This window comes from Eptesicus fuscus, chromosome 11, assembly GCF_027574615.1.
Source record: "Eptesicus fuscus isolate TK198812 chromosome 11, DD_ASM_mEF_20220401, whole genome shotgun sequence".
Taxonomy (NCBI): Eukaryota; Metazoa; Chordata; class Mammalia; order Chiroptera; family Vespertilionidae; genus Eptesicus; species Eptesicus fuscus.
The window spans coordinates 63,484,243-63,504,125 of NC_072483.1; the positions used below are offsets into that span (position 1 = coordinate 63,484,243).

Here is a 19,883-nt window from a genome sequence, read left to right on the forward strand (position 1 = left end):
CTGCACAGGGCAGAGCAGGACAATTGGGGCTGTTTAGGGACAGATCTCAAGGCCAATATCCTGTAGAGCAGCGGTTCTCAACCTGTGGGTTACAACCCCTTTGGGGGTCGAATGACCCTTTCACAGGGGTTGCCTAAGACCATCGGAAAACACAGATATTTACATTACAATTCATAACAGTAGCAAAATTACAGTTATGAAGTAGCAACGAAAATAATTTTATGGTTGGGGGTCACCACAACATGAGGAACTGTATTAAAGGGTCGTGGCATTAGGAAGGTTGAGAACCACTGCTGTAGAGGTACACTATGAAGTATTTACAGGCAAAATGATAGGATGCTTGGGATTCACATTAAAATACTCAAGTGAAAAGGAGGAGAAGGGGGAGGGGGAAAGGGAAGGGGTGAGGAGGTAAAAGTGGGGCAGGGAATAGTTGAGAAAAGAATGGCAAAAATATTGAAGTTTTGCCCAAGTTGGTTCGGCTCAGTAGATAAAGCGTCAGCCTGTGGATTGAAGGGTCCAAGGTTTGATTTGGGTCTGGGTTGCACCCTCAGTCCCCAGTAGGGGTCGTGCAGGAGGCAGCCAATCAATGATTCTCATCATTGATGTTTCTCCCTTCCTCTCAGAAATCAATAAAGATATATTTTTAAAAATATTGGTTTTGAAGCTGGGTGATGGGTAAAAGAGGATTCATTTTTAATTTTCTCTACTTAATGTATATTTGAAAATATTCACAATAAAATGTTTTTAAGTTTGCAATAAAGATTCACATATTTCTCTCTCCATCAACGTGACTGCCTTTATTAAAAGCTCTCAGCACCTGCAGACCGGGGATTTTCTGGCCTGAGGTTAAGGTGGGCCTCCCACCCTGGCGTTGTGAACTTAGGTCTCTTGGGCTCATCAGCAGGGAAACGGGTGCGAATTCCTTTCTCCAAGCGGCGGGAGGCTGGGCGTGGAGTGAGGGACGGGGATGTCAAGGCCCTCTGCCCCAGTCGACAGGATCCCGACTCTTGCGGGAACAGGAGAGGGAGGGCCAATATCCACGGCCCCCAAGACCGGCATACGCGGCGCCAAAAATGTCCGTCCCAAGGCGCAGGCTCCGCAAGCACCGGCCGCGGAGGGCCACTTCAGTAGCCGTGCGCCCACCACCCCATCTGCGCCGGCCTCGCACAAAGCGGATCCCTGATCCCTGCTCCCCACCCCTTTTCCTCCGCTCTCCGGCCCGACCCAGAAACGGAATCTCCACCCTCTCTTCCGGCGGCCTTGGCCAGCCCACTCCAGGCCCCGCCCCACGACGTCCGCGATTGGCTCATGGAATGAGCGCGAACTCTGGTTGGTTGAAATGGAGTGACGAAGGCACAGACGTCGACTTTCCAAAGAGGATCTTTCGCCTCAGGCTCGAACTCGAGCTGGTAGCGAAACACACGCGCCAGAATCTTCCGTAGCAGCGGCCCCCTTGACGTTGTTCGGTGCCTCTAGGCTCGTCTGCCCCACTCACCCGCCACACACGCCTCCGTTGTAACCCACAAAGATAAGAGGCCTTCCTCGCGTGAGCACGAACGTCGAGGCCCGTTTCCTGAGGAACGCGCGCGGGGCGCCGCGAGGAGGAGGGTCTGCGCGCCATCCCTGGCGCATTCGAGGGCGTCGTGCTGCGCAAAGTCTCGCGTGATTAGCGCGGAGGTCTTGCGTTTTTTGGGTACTTGGTAGCGAGGTGAAGAGCTTCGGCAGGTGTTGCGGGTGGTTGGTGCAGCGGGGAAAGACGTCGGGACTGAGCGTGGGGAGGAGGCGCTGGGCCTTGGGGTGGAGCGATGAGGCCAAACTCCTGGGACAGGCGGGAGCGGGGCACGTGCCTTGGGTGGCCCGCCACGTGGGCCGGGCCCCGCAGGTCGTTCCACGAGGTGGGGAGCAGCCGGATTGCTTCATTTTTGAAGTCTAGTTAGGTTAAGACATGGTTGTTCTTTAAAATTGCCCCAACTTAAGTTCAGAGGAGAGGGGTGGGATAAGGTGCCAGAAGGCTTTTTTAAGGGTTTCTTTGTTTGTTTTTTATTGATTTCAGAGAGGAAGGGAGAGGGAGAGAAACATCAATGATGAGAGAGAATCATTGATCAGCTGCCTCCTGCACGCCCCCACTGGGGATGGGAGCCTGTAACCCAGGCATGTGCTCTGACTAGGAATCCCATCGAGGACCAGAGGCTCTGTCCACTGAGCCAAACCACTGAGGGCTGGAAGTATAATTTTTAAAACAGGTGTGCTAAATGAAGGCAATAGGAGGAGGGAGATCATTTATTTGAAATTGTTTTTTATTTTATTTTTAATCCTCACACAAGGATATTTTTCCATTAAGTTTTAAAGAGAGGGAAAGACAGAAATATCAATGTGAGAGAAACACAGCCATTGGTTGCCCCCTGCATGGGCCCCAAACCAGGGCCCAGGCCCTGTAACCGAGGTACGTGCCCTAGACCAGAATTGAACTGGGGACCCTTCAAGCCCCAGGCCAATGTTCTAGCCACTGAGCCAAACAAGCAAGGGCTAAAATTATCTTTTTTACCTAAGATTGGTTTATCTTATTTGTAATGTTTAACAGAATGAAAAGTGGATTCTGAGGAAGGGAGATGACTGCAGGCAAAATGTGAGTGGCCTGAAATGTGGGAGGTGTAATGTGCTAATAATTGTCTGTCTTAGGCTGGTAAAAATCAAGGTGATCCCAAGAAAATGGCTTCTTCTCCAAAGGAGGTAGAAGAAGATAGTGAAGATGAGGAAATGTCAGATGAAGAAGATGAAAGCAGTGGAGAAGAGGTAATTATGTACAATTTAATGCAGAGTCATATACAGTCGTGTTGTATGTCTGAAAATAATGGCAAAGGGAAGATTGTATTCCTTCATATATGTCCTGTTGTAATGGTTGAGTGTTTCACAAGCTCTTCATTGACCTGTCAAAATACCATAAGGGTAAATATTTGGATGAGCTTGAGAGAAAAAAATCTGGAGCCTCCTCCTTATGTGCCTTCTACAGGGCTTAGCGTGATGATATATTAAATCATTTTTCCAGTTTCAACATGGTAGCCCCACATGCTAGGGGAGGAAACAGCCTGGACAGTTAGCTGTCTTGTGTGTGGCAGTGCTGAGCATTCTATTCAGGTCTGAGGTTAGCCTTACCAGATTCCTTTCCTAGCTGCCAAGCAGGTCTCTGTTCTTTAAAAAAATATATATGCACTCCCCCTACTGGGGATCAAGTCCACAACTGGAGCATGTGCCCTGACTAGGAATGGAATTGTGACCTCCTGGTTCATAGGGCGACACTCAACCACAGAGGTACACCGGCTGGGCAGGTCTCTGTTCTTTGTACAAATTTTGTAACACTAGTCACTGTGTTCTAATGTTGTGGAGTGAGGAACGCCACCTCCCTTTGTGCTGATAATGATACTCTGGTACTCCTGGCTACTGTTGCTTACTGTGAAGACAACTACAAGTTTTATTTTAACACATAACTTGATAAAACTGGTGGTCAACAAAAAGTAGCTTTGAGTGTGACTTGAATGTAGATAATGTTTTTATCAAGCTAACTGCTCACTCTGTATTAATTTTGCAAGGACTGTCCAGCCTAATTGATACTCATTTTATCTCTGGTCCTAATACTGAGCTTTCAGTGAACTTTATACCACCTCCCCAAATGATTTAATAACACTTAAACAGTTAGAGCTCTTAGTTACAGAAATTAATTCATAATCCTCAAAACAACATGTAACGTTATCATTTTCAGAAGAGAAAAAAAAGCGAGGCTTTAAAAAAAATCTTTCCTATTCCTAACTGGTTTGGCTTAGTGGATAGAGCATCTGCTTGCAGACTTCAGTTCCGTTCAAGGGCGCATGCCTGGGTTGTGGGTTCGATCCCCAGTAGGGGGCGTGCAGGAGTCTGCTGATCAATGATTCTCTCTCATTGATGTTTCTATCTCTCCCTCTCCCTTCCTCTCTGAAATCAATAAAAATATATTTTAAAAAACTCTCCTAGAGCCACACAGTAGCAGATGGGATCTAGACAGTCTATTTTCAGACTGCATTTAGGGTATGCTGCTTCCAAGCTGAAGTTCTTAGAGCAGCGATGGGCAACCTTTTGAGCTTGGTGTGTCAAACTTCGCCAAAAAACTGAGCATAACTCGGGTAGTGTGGCACTTTGAGGAAAAAAACATTATTTCGCAAATGTTTCATCCTCAGGAGCAGCAAATGTTTCATCCTCGGCATGCAGCCGCCTCAGCGGCCGCGTGTCATCAGAAATGGCTACGCGCGTGTCATAGGTTCGCCATCACTGGCTTAGAGTATGAGGTATAGAAACTAACAGGTATGGGTCCAGAGGTATTTGAAGGGTTCATTATGATTAGTCATTTTACTTGAAAATAAGGATTGTGACTGCACAGGTACAGAGAAGGACATGTAACATGATGCTATAGTTTAACATGTTAGCATATATCTAATGCATGTGGTTTTGAACCAGAAGGCAGTGCCAGAATTTAGTGCTCATTTATGAGGGACCAATACTCCCTTTTTGAGTTTGAAAATAGACTCATGTTTGTTTGTTTTAAAATATATTTTTATTGATTTCATAGAGGAAGGGAGAGGGAGACATAGAAACATCAATGATTAGAGAGAATCATTGATCGGCTTCTTCCTGCATGCCTCCCACTAGGGATTGAGCCCACAGCCCGGGCATATGTCCTGACCTGGAATCAAACTGTGACCTCCTGGTTTGTAGGTTGATGCTCAACAACTGATCCACATCAGCCTAGTGACTCATGTTTGTTTTTATTTAATCTTGAGGTTATCATTCCTCAGAAAAAAGGAAAGAAGGCTACCACAACTCCAGGAAAGAAGGTGATGGTTTCTCCAACAGAAAAACTTGCAGTTGTCACCCCTGGCAAAGAGGCAGCAATTACACCAGCCAAAGCCATAGCAACCCCTGGTAAGAAGGAAGCAGCCACCCCAGACAAGGGAGCAAGGAATGACAAGAATGCCAAGAAGGAAGATGGTGATAAGGAAGATGATGGCAACAGTGAAGAGGAGGATGAGGATGAATTTGAGCCAGTAGTGATGAAAGCTACTGCTGTTGCCCCTTTCTTGGACGATGAGGATGATGACAAAGAAGATGGTAAGGCGTTCTACTGGTAGTCCTTGGGCTCTTGTTTGCAAGGTACATTAGGGGTGAGATTGTGGGATGGGTCGGCAACATGCAAACATACTCCTTCCATGACACCATGGGGGTAGATAAAAATTCTCCCAGGGATTCTCTGTGCTGGTTGTGTACTAGGGTGGTAGCCATGAATGATTGCCTGCCCCTGATAAAATGTTTAACACAGCACATTCTATGAGTAGTTTTCATAATATAGGGTTTTGCTTCCAAGTAATCTGTTAATTCTTGCTATAACTGCTAAGCACGTGTTGTATTATGTATATTTTCCTTTAGATTTATCTGGAACTAATGTTGGTTTGGGGATAATTCTCTTGAATTTTTGACTAGGTAGCTTCTCTTTCAGACTCTGAAGAAGAACCTATGGAGATTGCACCAGCCAAAGGCAAGAAAGCTCCCGTAAAAGCTATTCCTGTGAAGGCTAAGAGCACAGAAAATGAAGACGAAGAGAATGATGACAAAGAGGATAAAGATGAAGATGTGGTGGAGGTGGAGGTGGAGGTGGAGGAAGAGGAAGGTAATTGAGTTAGATTCTAAAGTGTATTGGTCTGAGTTTTATTTAAAGGAGGTACTTGAATATGTGTCAAGAATTGATTGGGTGAGTTTTCATTTAGATTCTGAAAAAGAAGCTATGAATTCTCCGTGGTCCAGAGGGAGAAAAGCCTTTCCTGTGGGGGTCAAGGAGGATGAGCAGGACAACCACTGTGATGACAAAGGCTATGAGGAGGAAGAGGGAGAGGAGGAGGGTCAGAATGACCCAAATTGGCTATGTTAAATGGTGGCCAATATTAGCGATATAAATGCTTTTAAAAGTATTTTGACCAGAACTAATCCATGTGTCTTGTAAAGAATAGGCATAACAGGTATATTTGTGGACAGTGTAAGAGCTTCCAGTTTACTTACTAGTGGCACAGACAGATCAGTAAAAATACAATATTTTGGCTTTTGCCCACAGATCATATTAAAAAAACACCTCATAAACAGAAGAAGAAAATGGCCAAACAGAAGACTTCCCCTGAAACCAAAAAACAGAAATTAGAAGGTAACTCCTTTGCTGTGTTGTTTTGTTTTGTTAATTCTCACCCAAGGATATTTTTTCCATTGCTGTTTAGAGAGAGTGGAAGGAAGGGAGAGAGGGAGGGGGGAGAGAGAGAGACACACTGATTAATTGCCTCCCTCACAAGCCGAGACCAGGGGTGGGGATTGAATCTGCAACCCAGGTATGTGCCTTTGACTGGGAACCCAATCTGAGACCTTCAGGTGTGCAAGCCAATGCTCTAATCACTGAGAACACTGGCCAGGGCTCTTCCCTGTGTTTTAAAATATAAGGGACACATAGAGAATTTTTTCTTGGTGAAAACCAAATCTTAAATGATGAGCAGGAAAACCAAATCTTAAATGATGAGCAGGGATGTTATAATACACCAGTCTTGAATGAATTTTCTTTTAGCATCATTCTTTCTGAACTGCTTATTTGACTTGTGTGTGTGTTGTTGTTGTTTTACCTTTTTGTATGGCAGCTGAACCACCTGTAACTTTCAAACTGTTTGTTGGAAACCTGAATTTCAACAAAACTGCTGCTGAACTAAAAACTGGTCTCAGGGAATTTTTTGCTAAAAATGAACTCACAGTTGTTGGTGTCAGAGTCAGCTCGTCCAGGTAAATACCGGTAAATTAAGAATGTTGTTAAGAGTTTATCAGCCTAGCACGTACTGTCCCTGGAGAATTTAGGAGTCCCAGTCGCTTTCTGTCTCACGGTGGGTTACTAGACTTTCATTTTGTCATATCTTTCTATTACTTGCTCTTTGCCCTTTGGTGGGATTTTACCTCAGTCTCTTGCAGTTCAAAATGAGTATTTAAAACCCTTCAATGGCTTGTTTATTAAACTTACAAGATTAAACTTCACTATCCAATTTTCCCAACCAAAGCATTAAAATAATCCCAAGATCTTCCAAGTCTTTACAGAAACATATTTTCATCATTTTTCAACTGTGAGCAATGTTATTTGCCTAGAATTATTTTAGCCAAGTCACAGATTTAATCACAAAACCCCCAGCTTTGGTGGTAAATATAGTTGCATCAGTTCTGCTTTTTTGCTGAGTTGAATTTCATCCTTTCTCACTTCTTTCTCATCAAAAGCATATGTCTTAGGTGTAAGCCTGTTTTGTACAACTCAGAATTTCTCAGGTAGAAATGAAAGGTAATCATACTAGTAAACATTTGCTGGGTGCTCACTGTTCCAGGTGTTGCTCTTAGTTTCTTATTTATGTAACTCACTGACTCCATAAGACAGTCCTCTGTGGTGATTATTGTCATTATCCCCATTTCGTAGAAGAGGTGATTAAGGCACAGAGAAGTTATGCTGCATGCCCAGGATCACAGCGAGAAAGGGCAGAGCCAAGATTTGAGCCAAGCACTCCGGCTCCAGAGCCTGTCCCCTGGCTCTTCTTCCAGTTTTGGTTAGCTATATTTTGGAATATTGTTGCATTTGCAGTAAATAAGGATTCCTTTTGTATTAAGAAAAAATTGTTACTGTAACAGCCCTTGAGTTTGTTAACAATTCCACATTAGGAATAATATTTTTGTTCCTGTAAACAAATGCAGATGGCTGCTTCTTAAAAATAAAAGTTCGAAAACTTGTCATTTTAAGCTTCGTTTTCTATAGCTTTTGGTTAAATTTGGTCAGTTATTAAACAGAAAACCAGTCCTTGCTCTAGAACAGGGCTTCTCAACCTTGGCATGGTTGACCTTTGTGTGGTGGGCTGTCAAGTTCATTGTAGGCTGTTTAGCAGCTTCCCTGGATTTTACCCACAAGGTAATAGAAGCACTGCCCCAGTTGTAACAGCCAAAAATATCCCCAGATATTGCCAAACTCGCTGGTGAGAACCACTATTCTCTGGGGACTCCCTGGCACTGATATTGCCAGTTGGTGGAGCCTTCGTTTGAAATTGTAAATTCGGCAACTGCTTTTTACTTGATACTAATTTCCACTTGATACTAATTCACCAGTGTGATGAGCCAACCAGAAGGCTTGTGCCTCTTGATTTAACGTGTGTGTGTGTGTGTGTGTGTGTGTGTTTTCCTTTCTTCTTTCTCTCTGTAGGAGATTTGGTTATGTGAATTTTAAATCTGTTGACGATCAGGAAAAAGCCCTGGAACTCAGTGAGACAAAGGTCCTTGGGTATGAAATTAAATTGAAGAAACCAAAGGGAAAGGAAACAAAGAAAGGTATGCAAATAAGGTAATTTGTTTATAGATACCTATCTAAAAGACTGCATCAGTTAGGAATATCATCTTCTGTCTTATTCCATGCTCCTCAGTTACCAACAGGTCACCTACTTCCACAGCACCAACTTGATCTGCCGTGCTCTCATTCCCCGAGCTCAAGCTGCCTGGCCCACCTTCTCTGTCACAGTGTTCTTTACCTTCCTGTCTGTCATTTTCTACCTTATCTTCTTTGTCGCATGTTCACTGCAGGACTCATGCCCTGGCTACCTGCAGCCCATCCAGCTTAAAGGTCACTTCCTCAGATCTGGAAACATTTCCCTTACCCCAGACGAGGCTATGTCTTCTCCACTAAATGTTCTCATCTCCCCTTTTACTTTTCCCTCCTGGCACTTAGCACAATTTTTAATTATGGGATTGTCTATGTACTGGTTTTTCCCCAACAAGACCACAATCCTGTATTTTCACAGCCAGCATGAAGCATAGGCCCTCGCCCAACCTATATGTTCAAATATTCGTTTAGTTCAAATATTTGAAGGAGTATGCATTGTTGTTTCCTCTCTTCAACTCTTGTGAAATATTCTTTCTCTCGGAGAGAACTTTTGATGCCTATGAGATCTAAACACAGACTAAAAATATTCTTTTCTATTTATGTAGATCGAAATGCCAAAACACTTTTGATCAAGAACTTGCCTAGCAAGGTCACTGAGCATGAACTAAAGGAAGTGTTTGAGGATGCTTTTCAAATCAGATTTCTGAGCCATGATGGGATAAGTAAAAGGTATGTTTCGTACCTCGTACTGAAAAGAATACATGTCTACTGGATTGAAACGTGACAATTTCATTCCATTCTCCCAAATCATTGATGTCTGATTTTAGAGAACAAAAGAGTAGTTAAGTAGCCTTGTTATTAGAAGGCATACGATGCACAGCCAGACCCTGGTAGAAAACTATGGTGGTATCATAGAGAGGTATCATAGAGAAATGGAGACTTACCGACCAAATACAAGATTGAAGATTGGAAGAATTCATTCATAGGTTATCTTCACTCTTCAGGGCTAGCTCCAGTAAAATAACACACTTGGTGACTTGCTGGGCAGGTACCAAAACAGAACATTAAATTGGTCTGTTAGAATTATATTGTGAGCCCTGGCCAGTTTGCCTCGGTGGTTAGAGTGTTGGCCTTCAGATGGATAGTCGCAGGTTTGATTCCTAGTCGAGGGCTTGTACCTGGGTTGCAGGTTTGATCCCAGGTCGGGTGCATGTGGGAAGCAGCTAGTCGATGTGTCTCTCTCTCATCAATGTTTCTCTTTCTCTCCCCCTTCTCTCTCCCTTCCATTCTCTCTCTAAAGATCAATGGGAAAAATATCCTGGGGTGAGGATTAAAAAAAAGAATTATATTGTGAGCAGTTAATGAAAATTATCACCGTGTGTCCAAGCTTTGATAGGGTAAGAGGGTGAATATGGTGAAGTTAGAATGGATGGAATAGAATGTACTTTGAAGGGATTTTCAGTGAGATGAAAATTGAATATCAGGTTTCCAGACACATTTGAGCTAAATTTGTTGGTGTAGGTGTACTCTAAAACAATTTATGCCAGTATATTCTGATGAACATAATCTCTAGAAAAGAATCATGCAGATTTAGAAAACAAGTCTGAAAGCAGAAATCCCAAATTGTTCGCAGTGTTTGCTGTGAGGAGATTGGCGGGCACTCTGCATGCTTATGGTCAGCAACAACAAAACAGAAATTCTTGCCAAAAGCTGTATTAATTATCTAACTTTATTTAATTAAGTTGTAGTTAGATAAACTTAAATGTTTAGAATAATTCCTTTATATGAAGATTTTTTACAAAGGGGAGCTAAGAGAAGCCCAGAAATCCATGACCATATGAAATAAAGCATATTGCCTAAGTCAGAAATGAGTGTGGTGCATTCTCTTCAAGAATATTCTTACTGCCCTGTCTGGTGTGGCTCAGTTGGTTGAGTGTTCTCTATGCACCAGGAAGGAGATCGCCAGCTCAGTTCACAGTCAGGGCACATGCCCAGGTTGTAGGCTCAGTCTCCAGTAGGGGGTATGCAGGAGGCAGCTGGTTGATGTTTCTCATTGATGTTTCTATCTCTCTCTTTCCCTTCCTATCTTTCTAAAAATCAATAAAAACATTAAAAAAAAAAAAGACATAATGGGAGAAAAAAAGAGAGAAAGAAAGAAAAAAAGCACAATGGGGGACACATCATAAAAGTAATTCAAAATGGATCTAATATCTAAAGGTAAGAGTTAAAACTTAGAAAAAACACACAAGAGTAAATCTTTGTGATACTAGGTTAAGATATTATTGCACAAACAATAAAACAGAAGATTGAGATGTTAGGCTTTATCAAAAAAACATTTGTACTTCAAAGGATACTATCCAAAAAGTCAAAAGAAACCACACACTGGAAGAAAATATTGCAAATCATGTATCTAATAAGAAACTTGTATTCAGAACATAGAAAGAACTCATACAACTCAGAAATTAAAAGACAACCCAATTGCCCTAGCCCAGTGGTCGGCAAACTCATTAGTCAACAGAGCCAAATATCAACAGTACAATGATTGAAATTTCTTTTGAGAGCCAAATTTTTTAAACTTAAACTTCTTCTAACGCCACTTCTTCAAAATAGACTTGCCCAGGCCGTGGTATTTTGTGGAAGAGCCACACTCAAGGGGCCAAAGAGCCGCATGTGACTCTTGAGCCGCAGTTTGCCGACCACGGCCCTAGCCAATTTGGCTCAGTGGATAGACATCAGCCTGTGGACTAAAGGGTCCCAGGTTCTATTCTGGTCAAGGGCATTACCTTGGTTGCAGGCTTGATCACCAATAGAGAGTGTGCAGGAGGCAGCTGATTGATGTTTCTCATTGAAGTTTCTAACTATCCCTCCCCCTCTCTGTAAAATCAATAAAAAAAAAACCAATTTAAAAAGATTTGAATGGACATTTCTTCAAATAAGATACACAAGTGGCCAATAAGCACATGAAAAGATGCTCAATATTAGTCATTAAGGAAATGCAAATCAAAACCATGATGTGATACCACTTCACACCCACTGGAATGCCTATAATAAAAAGGGCAGACAGTAACAAGTTCGGGCAAGGATGTGGAGAAATTGGAGTCCTCATACATTGCTAGTGGGAATGCAAAATAGAGCAGTTGTTTTGGAAAACAGTTTTGCAGTTTCTCAAAATGTTAAACATACAGTTGCCATATGGTTTGGTAATCCTACTATTAGGTATCTACCCAAAAGAAATAAAAACGTAACTACACATTTCTATGAATGTTCATATCAGATTTATTCATGCTAGCTAAAAAGTGTAAACAACCCAGAATGTACAACAGCTGATGAACAGATAAATAAAATGTGGTACTTTTCATACAGTGAAATATTATTCAGTCATAAAAAGAGATGAAGTACTGACACATGCTATGACAACATGGATGAAACTCAAAAACATTAGGCTAAGTGAAAGAAGCCAGACAAAAGATTGCATGTTTGTATAATCCTATTTATATGAAATATCCAAAATAGGCAAATCTATGGAAAATATTGTAGTGGTTGCCTGTGGCTGGGGGATGGGAGTGAGTGGGGGGAACGAAGAATGACTGCTGAGGGATACTTTTGGGGATGATGAAAATGTTCTAAAATTAGATTATGGTGATGACTGTATAATTCTGTAAATATGCTAGAAACCATTGCATACTTTTTTTTTTTTTAATATATTTTATTGATTTTTTTACAGAGAGGAAGAGAGAGTTAGAAACATCGATGAGAGAGAAACATCGATCAGCTGCCTCTTGCACACCCCCTACTGGGGATGTGCCCGCAACCAAGGTACATGCCCTTGACTGGAATCGAACCTGGGACCCTTGAGTCCGCAGGCCGACACTCTATCCACTGAGCCAAACCGGTTTCGGCCATTGCATACTTTAAGTGGGTGAATTAAGTAGAATATGTGGCCCTGCTGGTGTGGCTCAGTGGTTGAGTGTCGACTTATGAACCAGGAAGTCAAGGTTTGATTCCCAGTCAAGGTTGCAGGCTTGACCCCCAGTAGGGGCGTGCAGGAGGCAGCCAATCAGTGATTCTCATCATTGATATTTCTGTCTCTCCCTCTCCCTCTCCCTCTCTGAAATCCATAATATATATATATATAATAAAAAAATAGAGTATGTGTATATTTCCTTTTTTATTTGTACAGCTTATTATCTCTAAGGATAGAAATTGAGTGTCAGGAAGACTTTACAGTATCTACCTTTTTGCATTTTGAATCGTGTGTGTATTACCAATTAAAAAGACATAAATACAAATACTAAATGTTGACAGTTCTCTCTCCCCACCCCATCCCCACAACTGCAGGATTGCCTATATTGACTTCAGGTCACAAGCTGATGCAGAGAGAACCTTGGAAGAGAAGCAAGGAACAGAAATTGGAGGGCTTGCCATAGTTCTGGAGCATGTTGGAGAGAAAAATCAAGGCCAAAAAGATAGAGCCAGGAAGAACAGAAGTTGGAGAGGTAAGCATGCTAAAGCTCTGTAGATGGAGACTTATAAGGGATGTCACCGGGGTTCCCAGGGAGGGGCTGGCATTAGGTTAGGGGCACCTGGCACTTTTAAATACAATTTTCTCTCTGTATTAAAAATATGTAAGTCATCCTCATAATTATATCAAGCTAATGAGCATTGTCCCAGTTAACTGCAACCTTGATGTCTGTAAAAGAAATGGCTCTTTGAGGCCTGGCCGGTGTGGCTCTTGGTTGAGCATCATCTGATGCACCAAGAGGTCCCCAGTTCGATTCCCAGTCAGGACACATGCCTGGGTTTCTGGCTTGATCTCCAGTTGCAGGCATGTAGAAGGCAGCTGATCTATGTTTCTCTCTCTCTCTCCCTCTCCATTCCTAAAAACATGTTAAACATTCAATAAAAACATATTAAAAAGAAATGGGACTTTGAGATACATCAGTTTGGTTCCCCTTTTTGGGTACCCTTAGGCTTCTGTTTGAACAACCTCTCAAAATTGTGGTTTTAGAATTTGATATTTAGTTCTCTTCAGACATTTAATTCTTTTTAAGAAAAGTTGTCAGGTTTAAATCAGAGACCCCAAGCCAGTGTCCCTAATCTGATGGGTAAGCGTGGTGGCTTATACAAAATTTATAGGAAAAAGCAATACAATTTGTTATGAATGTTTTTAAAAATCAAGACATTTCACATAAAAATTGGGATTCCCAGCTTCTTTTGCTACATCAGGAAATCTGGGCGTCCTGTGGCTGCAGCCCTACCTGCCCAAAGTCCTACCTGTCTGCAGCCACCTGGACAGAAGCAGCCGTTTTAACTGTGGCATTTGCTGTTTGTGCAGCCCCCACCGTTCTCTAAGTTCTCCCTAACTCTGAACAAGTGAACAGCACACTTACACTTTGAAAAAATAGTTAATACTTTTTCTTCGAACATAGTACTTTTTTCCCTATTAGTAAAGATGACATTTTAACATTTCTTATGCATTTGTCTCTTTCAAAAAATAGGAAAACAAAAGATAGAACAAGAAAGCCACACATTTCAAGAAAAATGGGAGAGAGCTTATTTCTTTGTGGAGGTAAAGAATGTTCCTATGTGTTTAATATGCAAAGAGAGTCTGTCTGTGTCAAAAGAATATAACCTAAGATGCCATTATGAAACAAACCACAGTAGGAACCTTGTTGGATATACAGAAAAGATGCGTGATAAAAAACTCAGTGAACTGAAAAAAAGGTTGAAACTTGAACATGATTTGCTTTTGAATGTGAATAAAATAACTGATGCTGCTATGAAATGTAGTTACGTGTTACGTGAGAAAATTGCTCGAGCATCAAAACCCCTTACAGATGGTGCGTTTATAAAGGAATGTCTACTGAGTGCTGCAGAGATTTTGTGCCCTGAACAGAGACAAGTGTTTGCCAACATCAATCTCACTGGTAATATTGCTGAGCAGCATGTTGCCAATGTGACTGAGAGCTTACAGGACACTTTGCAAGAAAAAGCTAAATCATTTGTGGCTTTCTCTATTGCAGCTCATGAAAGCACTTATATAAATAACACCCCCCAGTTAGCTGTATTTATTCGCGGTGTTGATGAAACTTTTGATGTGACTGAGGAACTTTTGGACATGGTACCCCTGATGGGCACAACATCAGGAAATGACTTATTTTTATGTGTTGAGAAAAGTCTTAGAAAATTTGATGTAGACTGGTCAAAATTAGTAAGTGTTAGCACAGATGGTAATTCTGCAACGGTTGGTGTGAAGCAACTTGTTACAAAACTTAAGTCTAAAGTGTCAGGGCTTTGCAAAGACATAGAACTTAAATCTGTGCATGGCCTCTTTCTCCAAGAATCCCTTTGTGCTAAAAAGTTACAAATGGATCATGTCATGGACATAGTAATTTACACCATAACCTGGCTGCATTCCCATGGCTCGACCCACAGGAAGTTCAGTGCTTTGTTCAGTGAGTTAGACACACAGTATGGAAACCTGTCATACCTGGAACTGAAGTGGCTGAGCCGTGGTATGGTGCTAAAGCAGTTTTTTGAACTGTTGGAAGAAATTGACTTTTTCATGTCTTCTAAAGGAAAATCTGTGCCTCAGCTTCGTAACAAAGATTGGGTCAAAGACCTAGCCTTTTTGGTTGACATTATGACTTATGTAAACATGTTGGATGTTGCTCTGCAAGGGCATTCGCAGATGGTTACACAAATGTACCATGCAGTTCGCTCTTTCCTAGCAAAATTGTGTCTTTGGGAAACTCATTTGGCAAGAAACAATCTGGTCCACTTCCCGACGCTGAGACTAGTTTCTGAAAATGAAAGTGATGGACTGAACTACATTCCCAAAATTAAAGAGTTGAAGACTGAATTTCAAAAAAGGTTCTCTGATTTCAAACTTTATGAAAACGAACTTATACTGTTCAGCTCACCTTTCTCAATTAATATTAATAATGTGAATGAAGAGCTACAAATGGAGGTTATTGAATTGCAGCACAACACTATATTGAAAACTAAATACGATGATGTTGGAATCCCAGAATTCTTCAAATATCTTGGGAATAGTTACCCTAAATATAAAAGCCATTGTGCAAAGATTCTGTCTATGTTTGGAAGTACATATATTTGTGAGCAACTATTTTCTGATATGACACAAAATAAAACTATTGTTCCCAGTTAAAAGATTCAAAGATGAATTTGCTCCTGCATATTGCTACGAGAGGTCCTCAACCTGACATTGACTGACAGGCATCAGTGAAATTTAGATTTCAAACCTAAGGAGTAACAAATTAAAAAATAACTGAATAATTATTTCCATTTCCAAATTACATTTTTCTAATGTCAACTTAAAGCACAATCTCTGGCATCATTTGTTTGTATCTTATAACATAAAATAAAGTTTGATTATACCCTGGCAGTTTATTTCTCCTATGCTTTGCCTTTCTGGTCCCTAGAATTATACAAGTATATAAACCTCTGCCCTAAAAGTAGCCACATATTTTCCTAAAGGCACTCATGAGCCAAGGATGTGAACCAGAGAGTCAGCTGGATAGAATGAATGTTCAGATACCTAGAGCATTCCTATCCCCAAGGACCACAGACCTGCAGCTGCAATTGTGGGGCTCAGGTCAGAGTACCTTGCGTCCATGGATCAAGCTGGTATGGGATAGCCAATGGGATTAATTGATGCTTCCATTTTGGATTTGTGCATTTCTGCTAAAATTTCAATATTATTGGTCAGCTTACAGTCATGGCTGGCCCAGGAGTCATTCTGCCTCCTACAGGCAAAAATGGACATGCCCTTGCATTGGGGCCACCCTGAAGGGATGCAGAATGGATGTTGATGTGTGTAAGAGCTTATGAGCATTTTTCCAGGAAGAAGGCCCATAACTACAATTGGGACTTGACTGCTCATTGCTGCAGAAACTACATAAACAGTTTAATTATAGCAGTCATATATATATATGCATGTGTATATGTATATATTATTTACTTTTGGAGAATATAAGAGAATAAAGGGAAAACCCTACAATTTCAACAACCAGAGGTAAGCCCTATAAATATTTAGGCATGTTTTCTTTTAGTTTTCTATGCATTATTTTATATGGTTGAGTATTCCTCGTTTCTTGAACTTAATTCTTTCCGGAAGGCTGTTCGAGAAGCGATTTGTTCCAAAACCAAATCATTTTTTCCCCCACTAGGAATAATGTAAATTGAATTAATCGTTCCAGATTCCCAAATGATTCCCTGGATGTTTTGTGATTCCTCACCTCCCATTGATTTTTAGAGAGAGTGGAAGAGGGGGGAGAGAGAGAAACATCAATGTGAGAGAGACACATTGATTGGTTGCCTCCCACACAAGCCCCAACAAGGGCCAGGGATGGAGCCTGCAACTGAGGTACGTGCCCTTGACCGAAATCGAACCAGACCCTTCAGTCTACAGGCCTACGCTCTATCCACTGAGCCAAACCTTTCTTATATACAATACACATATAGTGCACTGTTTAATCTATAAATAAATACTTTCCTTAAATTTATGGAACCAACCCCTACTAGCCTTAAATGAATTTTTCATATATCACTGCCTTAGGAATGCTATCACCAGCTAACTGCTTTTCCTTTATCCAATCAACAGTTTTTCTACCTATTCCATTACCTGTGATTGTTGTTTTGTGATCACTTTCACACCCTTTAGCAACCTTAGCACTCTTGATAATCTCTATGTTTTAAAATTGTGCTAAACAAAAGCATTCTCTCCTTTGTTTGTTGCCTGACAGATGCATTTTGTCATGCTGAGGTATCAGCAGGAAAGCGTTGTCAGGTCAAAAACTGAAGTTTTGGTCTATAATTGAGACATTTTTTCTGTGACCAACTTGGTCAAGAACCGTATTGTTTAAGATGAGAGATGTTCGGGAACTGAGGTTTGACTGTATTATGTATGGACCATTTTGAATTCTATTGCCCTCTCGCCCATTCCCCCACATAACAGTAAATCCTAAACATCTGCCAGTCATCTAAGCTCAAGACAGTTGTTTTTTTACAAAAGTCTATAATATTAAAAAAAAATTTTTTTTAACTTCTGGCCAGTATGGCTTAACTGTTTGGAGCGTTGTCTGTGCTGGAAGGTTGCCAGTTTGATTCCCGGTCAGGGCATATACAGGAAGCAACCAATCGATTTGTGTCTCACATATCGATGTTTCTATCCCTGCATTTGTCCCTTTCTAAAAATTCAATTTAAAAACACACACCAGTAAACTCAAAACTGCTACATAAAAAATAGTTTTTTAGCCCTGGCCTGTTAGCTCAGTTGGTTGGAGTGTCATCCTGATGCACCAGGGTTGCAGGTTTGGTCAGGGGCCGGGCACATGCAGGAGTCAGGCAGTGAATGCATGGATGGGTAAAGCAACATGTCGATGTTTTTCTCTTTCTCTCTAAAATCAATTTTTTATTTTTCAATTATAGTTGATTACAACATTATGTTAGTTTCAGGTGTGCAACCCAGTGATTAGACATTTCTATAACTAACTCAACAATCACCCTAATCTAATATCCATCTGAAGCCATACATATTTATTACAATACTAGAGGCCCTCTACACGACATTTGTGCACTGGGGGCGGGAGGGTCGTGGGGACGCGGTCCCTCAGCCCAGCCTGCGCCCTTTTTCACAGTCCAGGAGCCCTTGGGGGATGTCCGACTGATGGCTTAGGGCAGTGGTCGGCAAACTCATTAGTCAACAGAGTCAAATACCAACAGTACAATGATTGAAATTTCTTTTGGGAGCCAAATTTTTTAAACTTAAACTTCTAATGCCACTTCTTCAAAATAGACAAGCCCAGGCTGTGATATTTTGTGGAAGAGCCACACTCAAGTGGTCAAAGAGCCGCATGTGGCTCACAAGCTGCATTTTGCCAACCACAGGCTTAGGGAGTGGGTTATGGGGAGAGGGCCTAAGCCAGCAGTCGGACATCCCGCCACTGCAGATGCACTCTCCAGCTGTCAGCCCAGCTTCTGGCTGAGAGTCGATCCCCCCTCTGTACCCTCCCCCCCACCCTCCCACCCCCATGGGAGCACACCGACCAGTCGTTCTGTCATTTGATTTGCCTATTACCATTTTATTATATAGGATTATTGGCTATATTCCCTATGCTGTACTTCAAAGATTTTTTAAAAATTAATATTTAGAGAAAGGAAAGGAGAGAGAGAAAGAAACATCAATTGGTTGCCTCCCACACACGCCCAGACCAGGGATCGAACCCACCACCTTTCAGTGTACGGGATGACACTCCAACCAACTGAGCCACACCGACCAGGACCCTGTGCTATACTTTCAATCTCTGACTATTCTGTAGCTACCAATTTATACTATTTATTTATTATTTTTTAAATTTAAACTTCTTAATCCCTTCACCTTTTTCACCCATCACCTGAAATCCCTCCCCTCTAGCAACTGTCAAAATGTATCTATGAGTCTATTTCTGTTCTGCTTGTTAATTTCATTTTCTAGATTCCACATGACAGAAATCATCTGGCATTTGTTTTTCTGAGTGACTTACTTCAAGGGCTGAATTGATTTGATTCTGCCAGTCAAGGTGAGTTCTCTTGGCTTCACATGAGCCACAGGGTTGATTTCCAGGGGTGAGATCCCCCTTTCATCCTGCCAGGTTCTGAGAAGGCCAGAGAAACCCTGCTGTCCCAGGAAGGAGAGACAGATCATATCTAATGACAGCCTCCCAGCAGAGGTCCTGGAACCACTAATGAGCATGAAGAAGCTCCGCTGGATCAGCCCCACTGAGCAAAGAGAAAGATGGAGGTGACGGGGGGGGGGGGGAGTGAGGGACTGGTGCTATGAGGGGTCTGGTTCTAAATACATGCCTCCTGTCTTGGCCCAGCTCTCACTGCTCCCTGAACGTCTTCATTTCCCTGTTCCCTTGTCCACATGATCCCTTATTCTCCCCTATAAGTTAAATCTACCACTCCTCTCATTCTCATTCGGTAACTTCACCTTCTAAATAAAAGCTGTTTGAGAAGAACCCTTTCACCCTCCCTTCCTGTTCGCATTTGTACACTTACCTGGGGTTGCACGCCTCCAGCCTCCTCCCTTCCTGTCCTAAGGTACCTTTTTCCTGTGCTTGGCAGGTCCCTGCCCCGTGCTCATCTCTATCCCCTGCTCTTCACAGCTCTTCAGGGCTTTCCTCTATCCTCGATCTCCCTGTACTTTAGGGATTTTTGTTTGTACTGGCTCCCACCAGTATCTGAACATGCCCACGTCTCTGGCATACTCCTTTTCATTTCCTAATTAAAACCAAAATTTTAAGTTAAGAAACACATTCACATTCAAAATTCAGCAGGTGCATATTGATAGGTCTCCTACCCCTCCCCTGGCCCTCTGTTCCCCTGTATGGAAGTAGCCAGTATACTGGTTTCTTTTATCCCT

General features: G+C 42.0%; 1 protein-coding gene across 1 annotated transcript; it reads left to right on the forward strand.

Moving 5' to 3' along the window:
- The first annotated feature begins 1,808 nt into the window (after positions 1 to 1,808).
- LOC103283433 (nucleolin-like) lies at positions 1,809 to 19,155 on the forward strand. Its single transcript, XM_054722844.1, has 12 exons — positions 1,809 to 1,898; positions 2,683 to 2,796; positions 4,812 to 5,139; positions 5,525 to 5,695; positions 6,134 to 6,220; positions 6,699 to 6,837; positions 8,282 to 8,406; positions 9,061 to 9,184; positions 12,794 to 12,951; positions 13,954 to 14,024; positions 18,954 to 19,038; positions 19,111 to 19,155. The coding sequence occupies exons 1-11, from the start codon at positions 1,809 to 1,811 to the stop codon at positions 19,017 to 19,019; spliced, it is 1,473 nt and encodes a 490-aa protein (XP_054578819.1). The 3' UTR covers positions 19,020 to 19,038; positions 19,111 to 19,155.
- Positions 19,156 to 19,883: the final 728 nt, after the last annotated feature.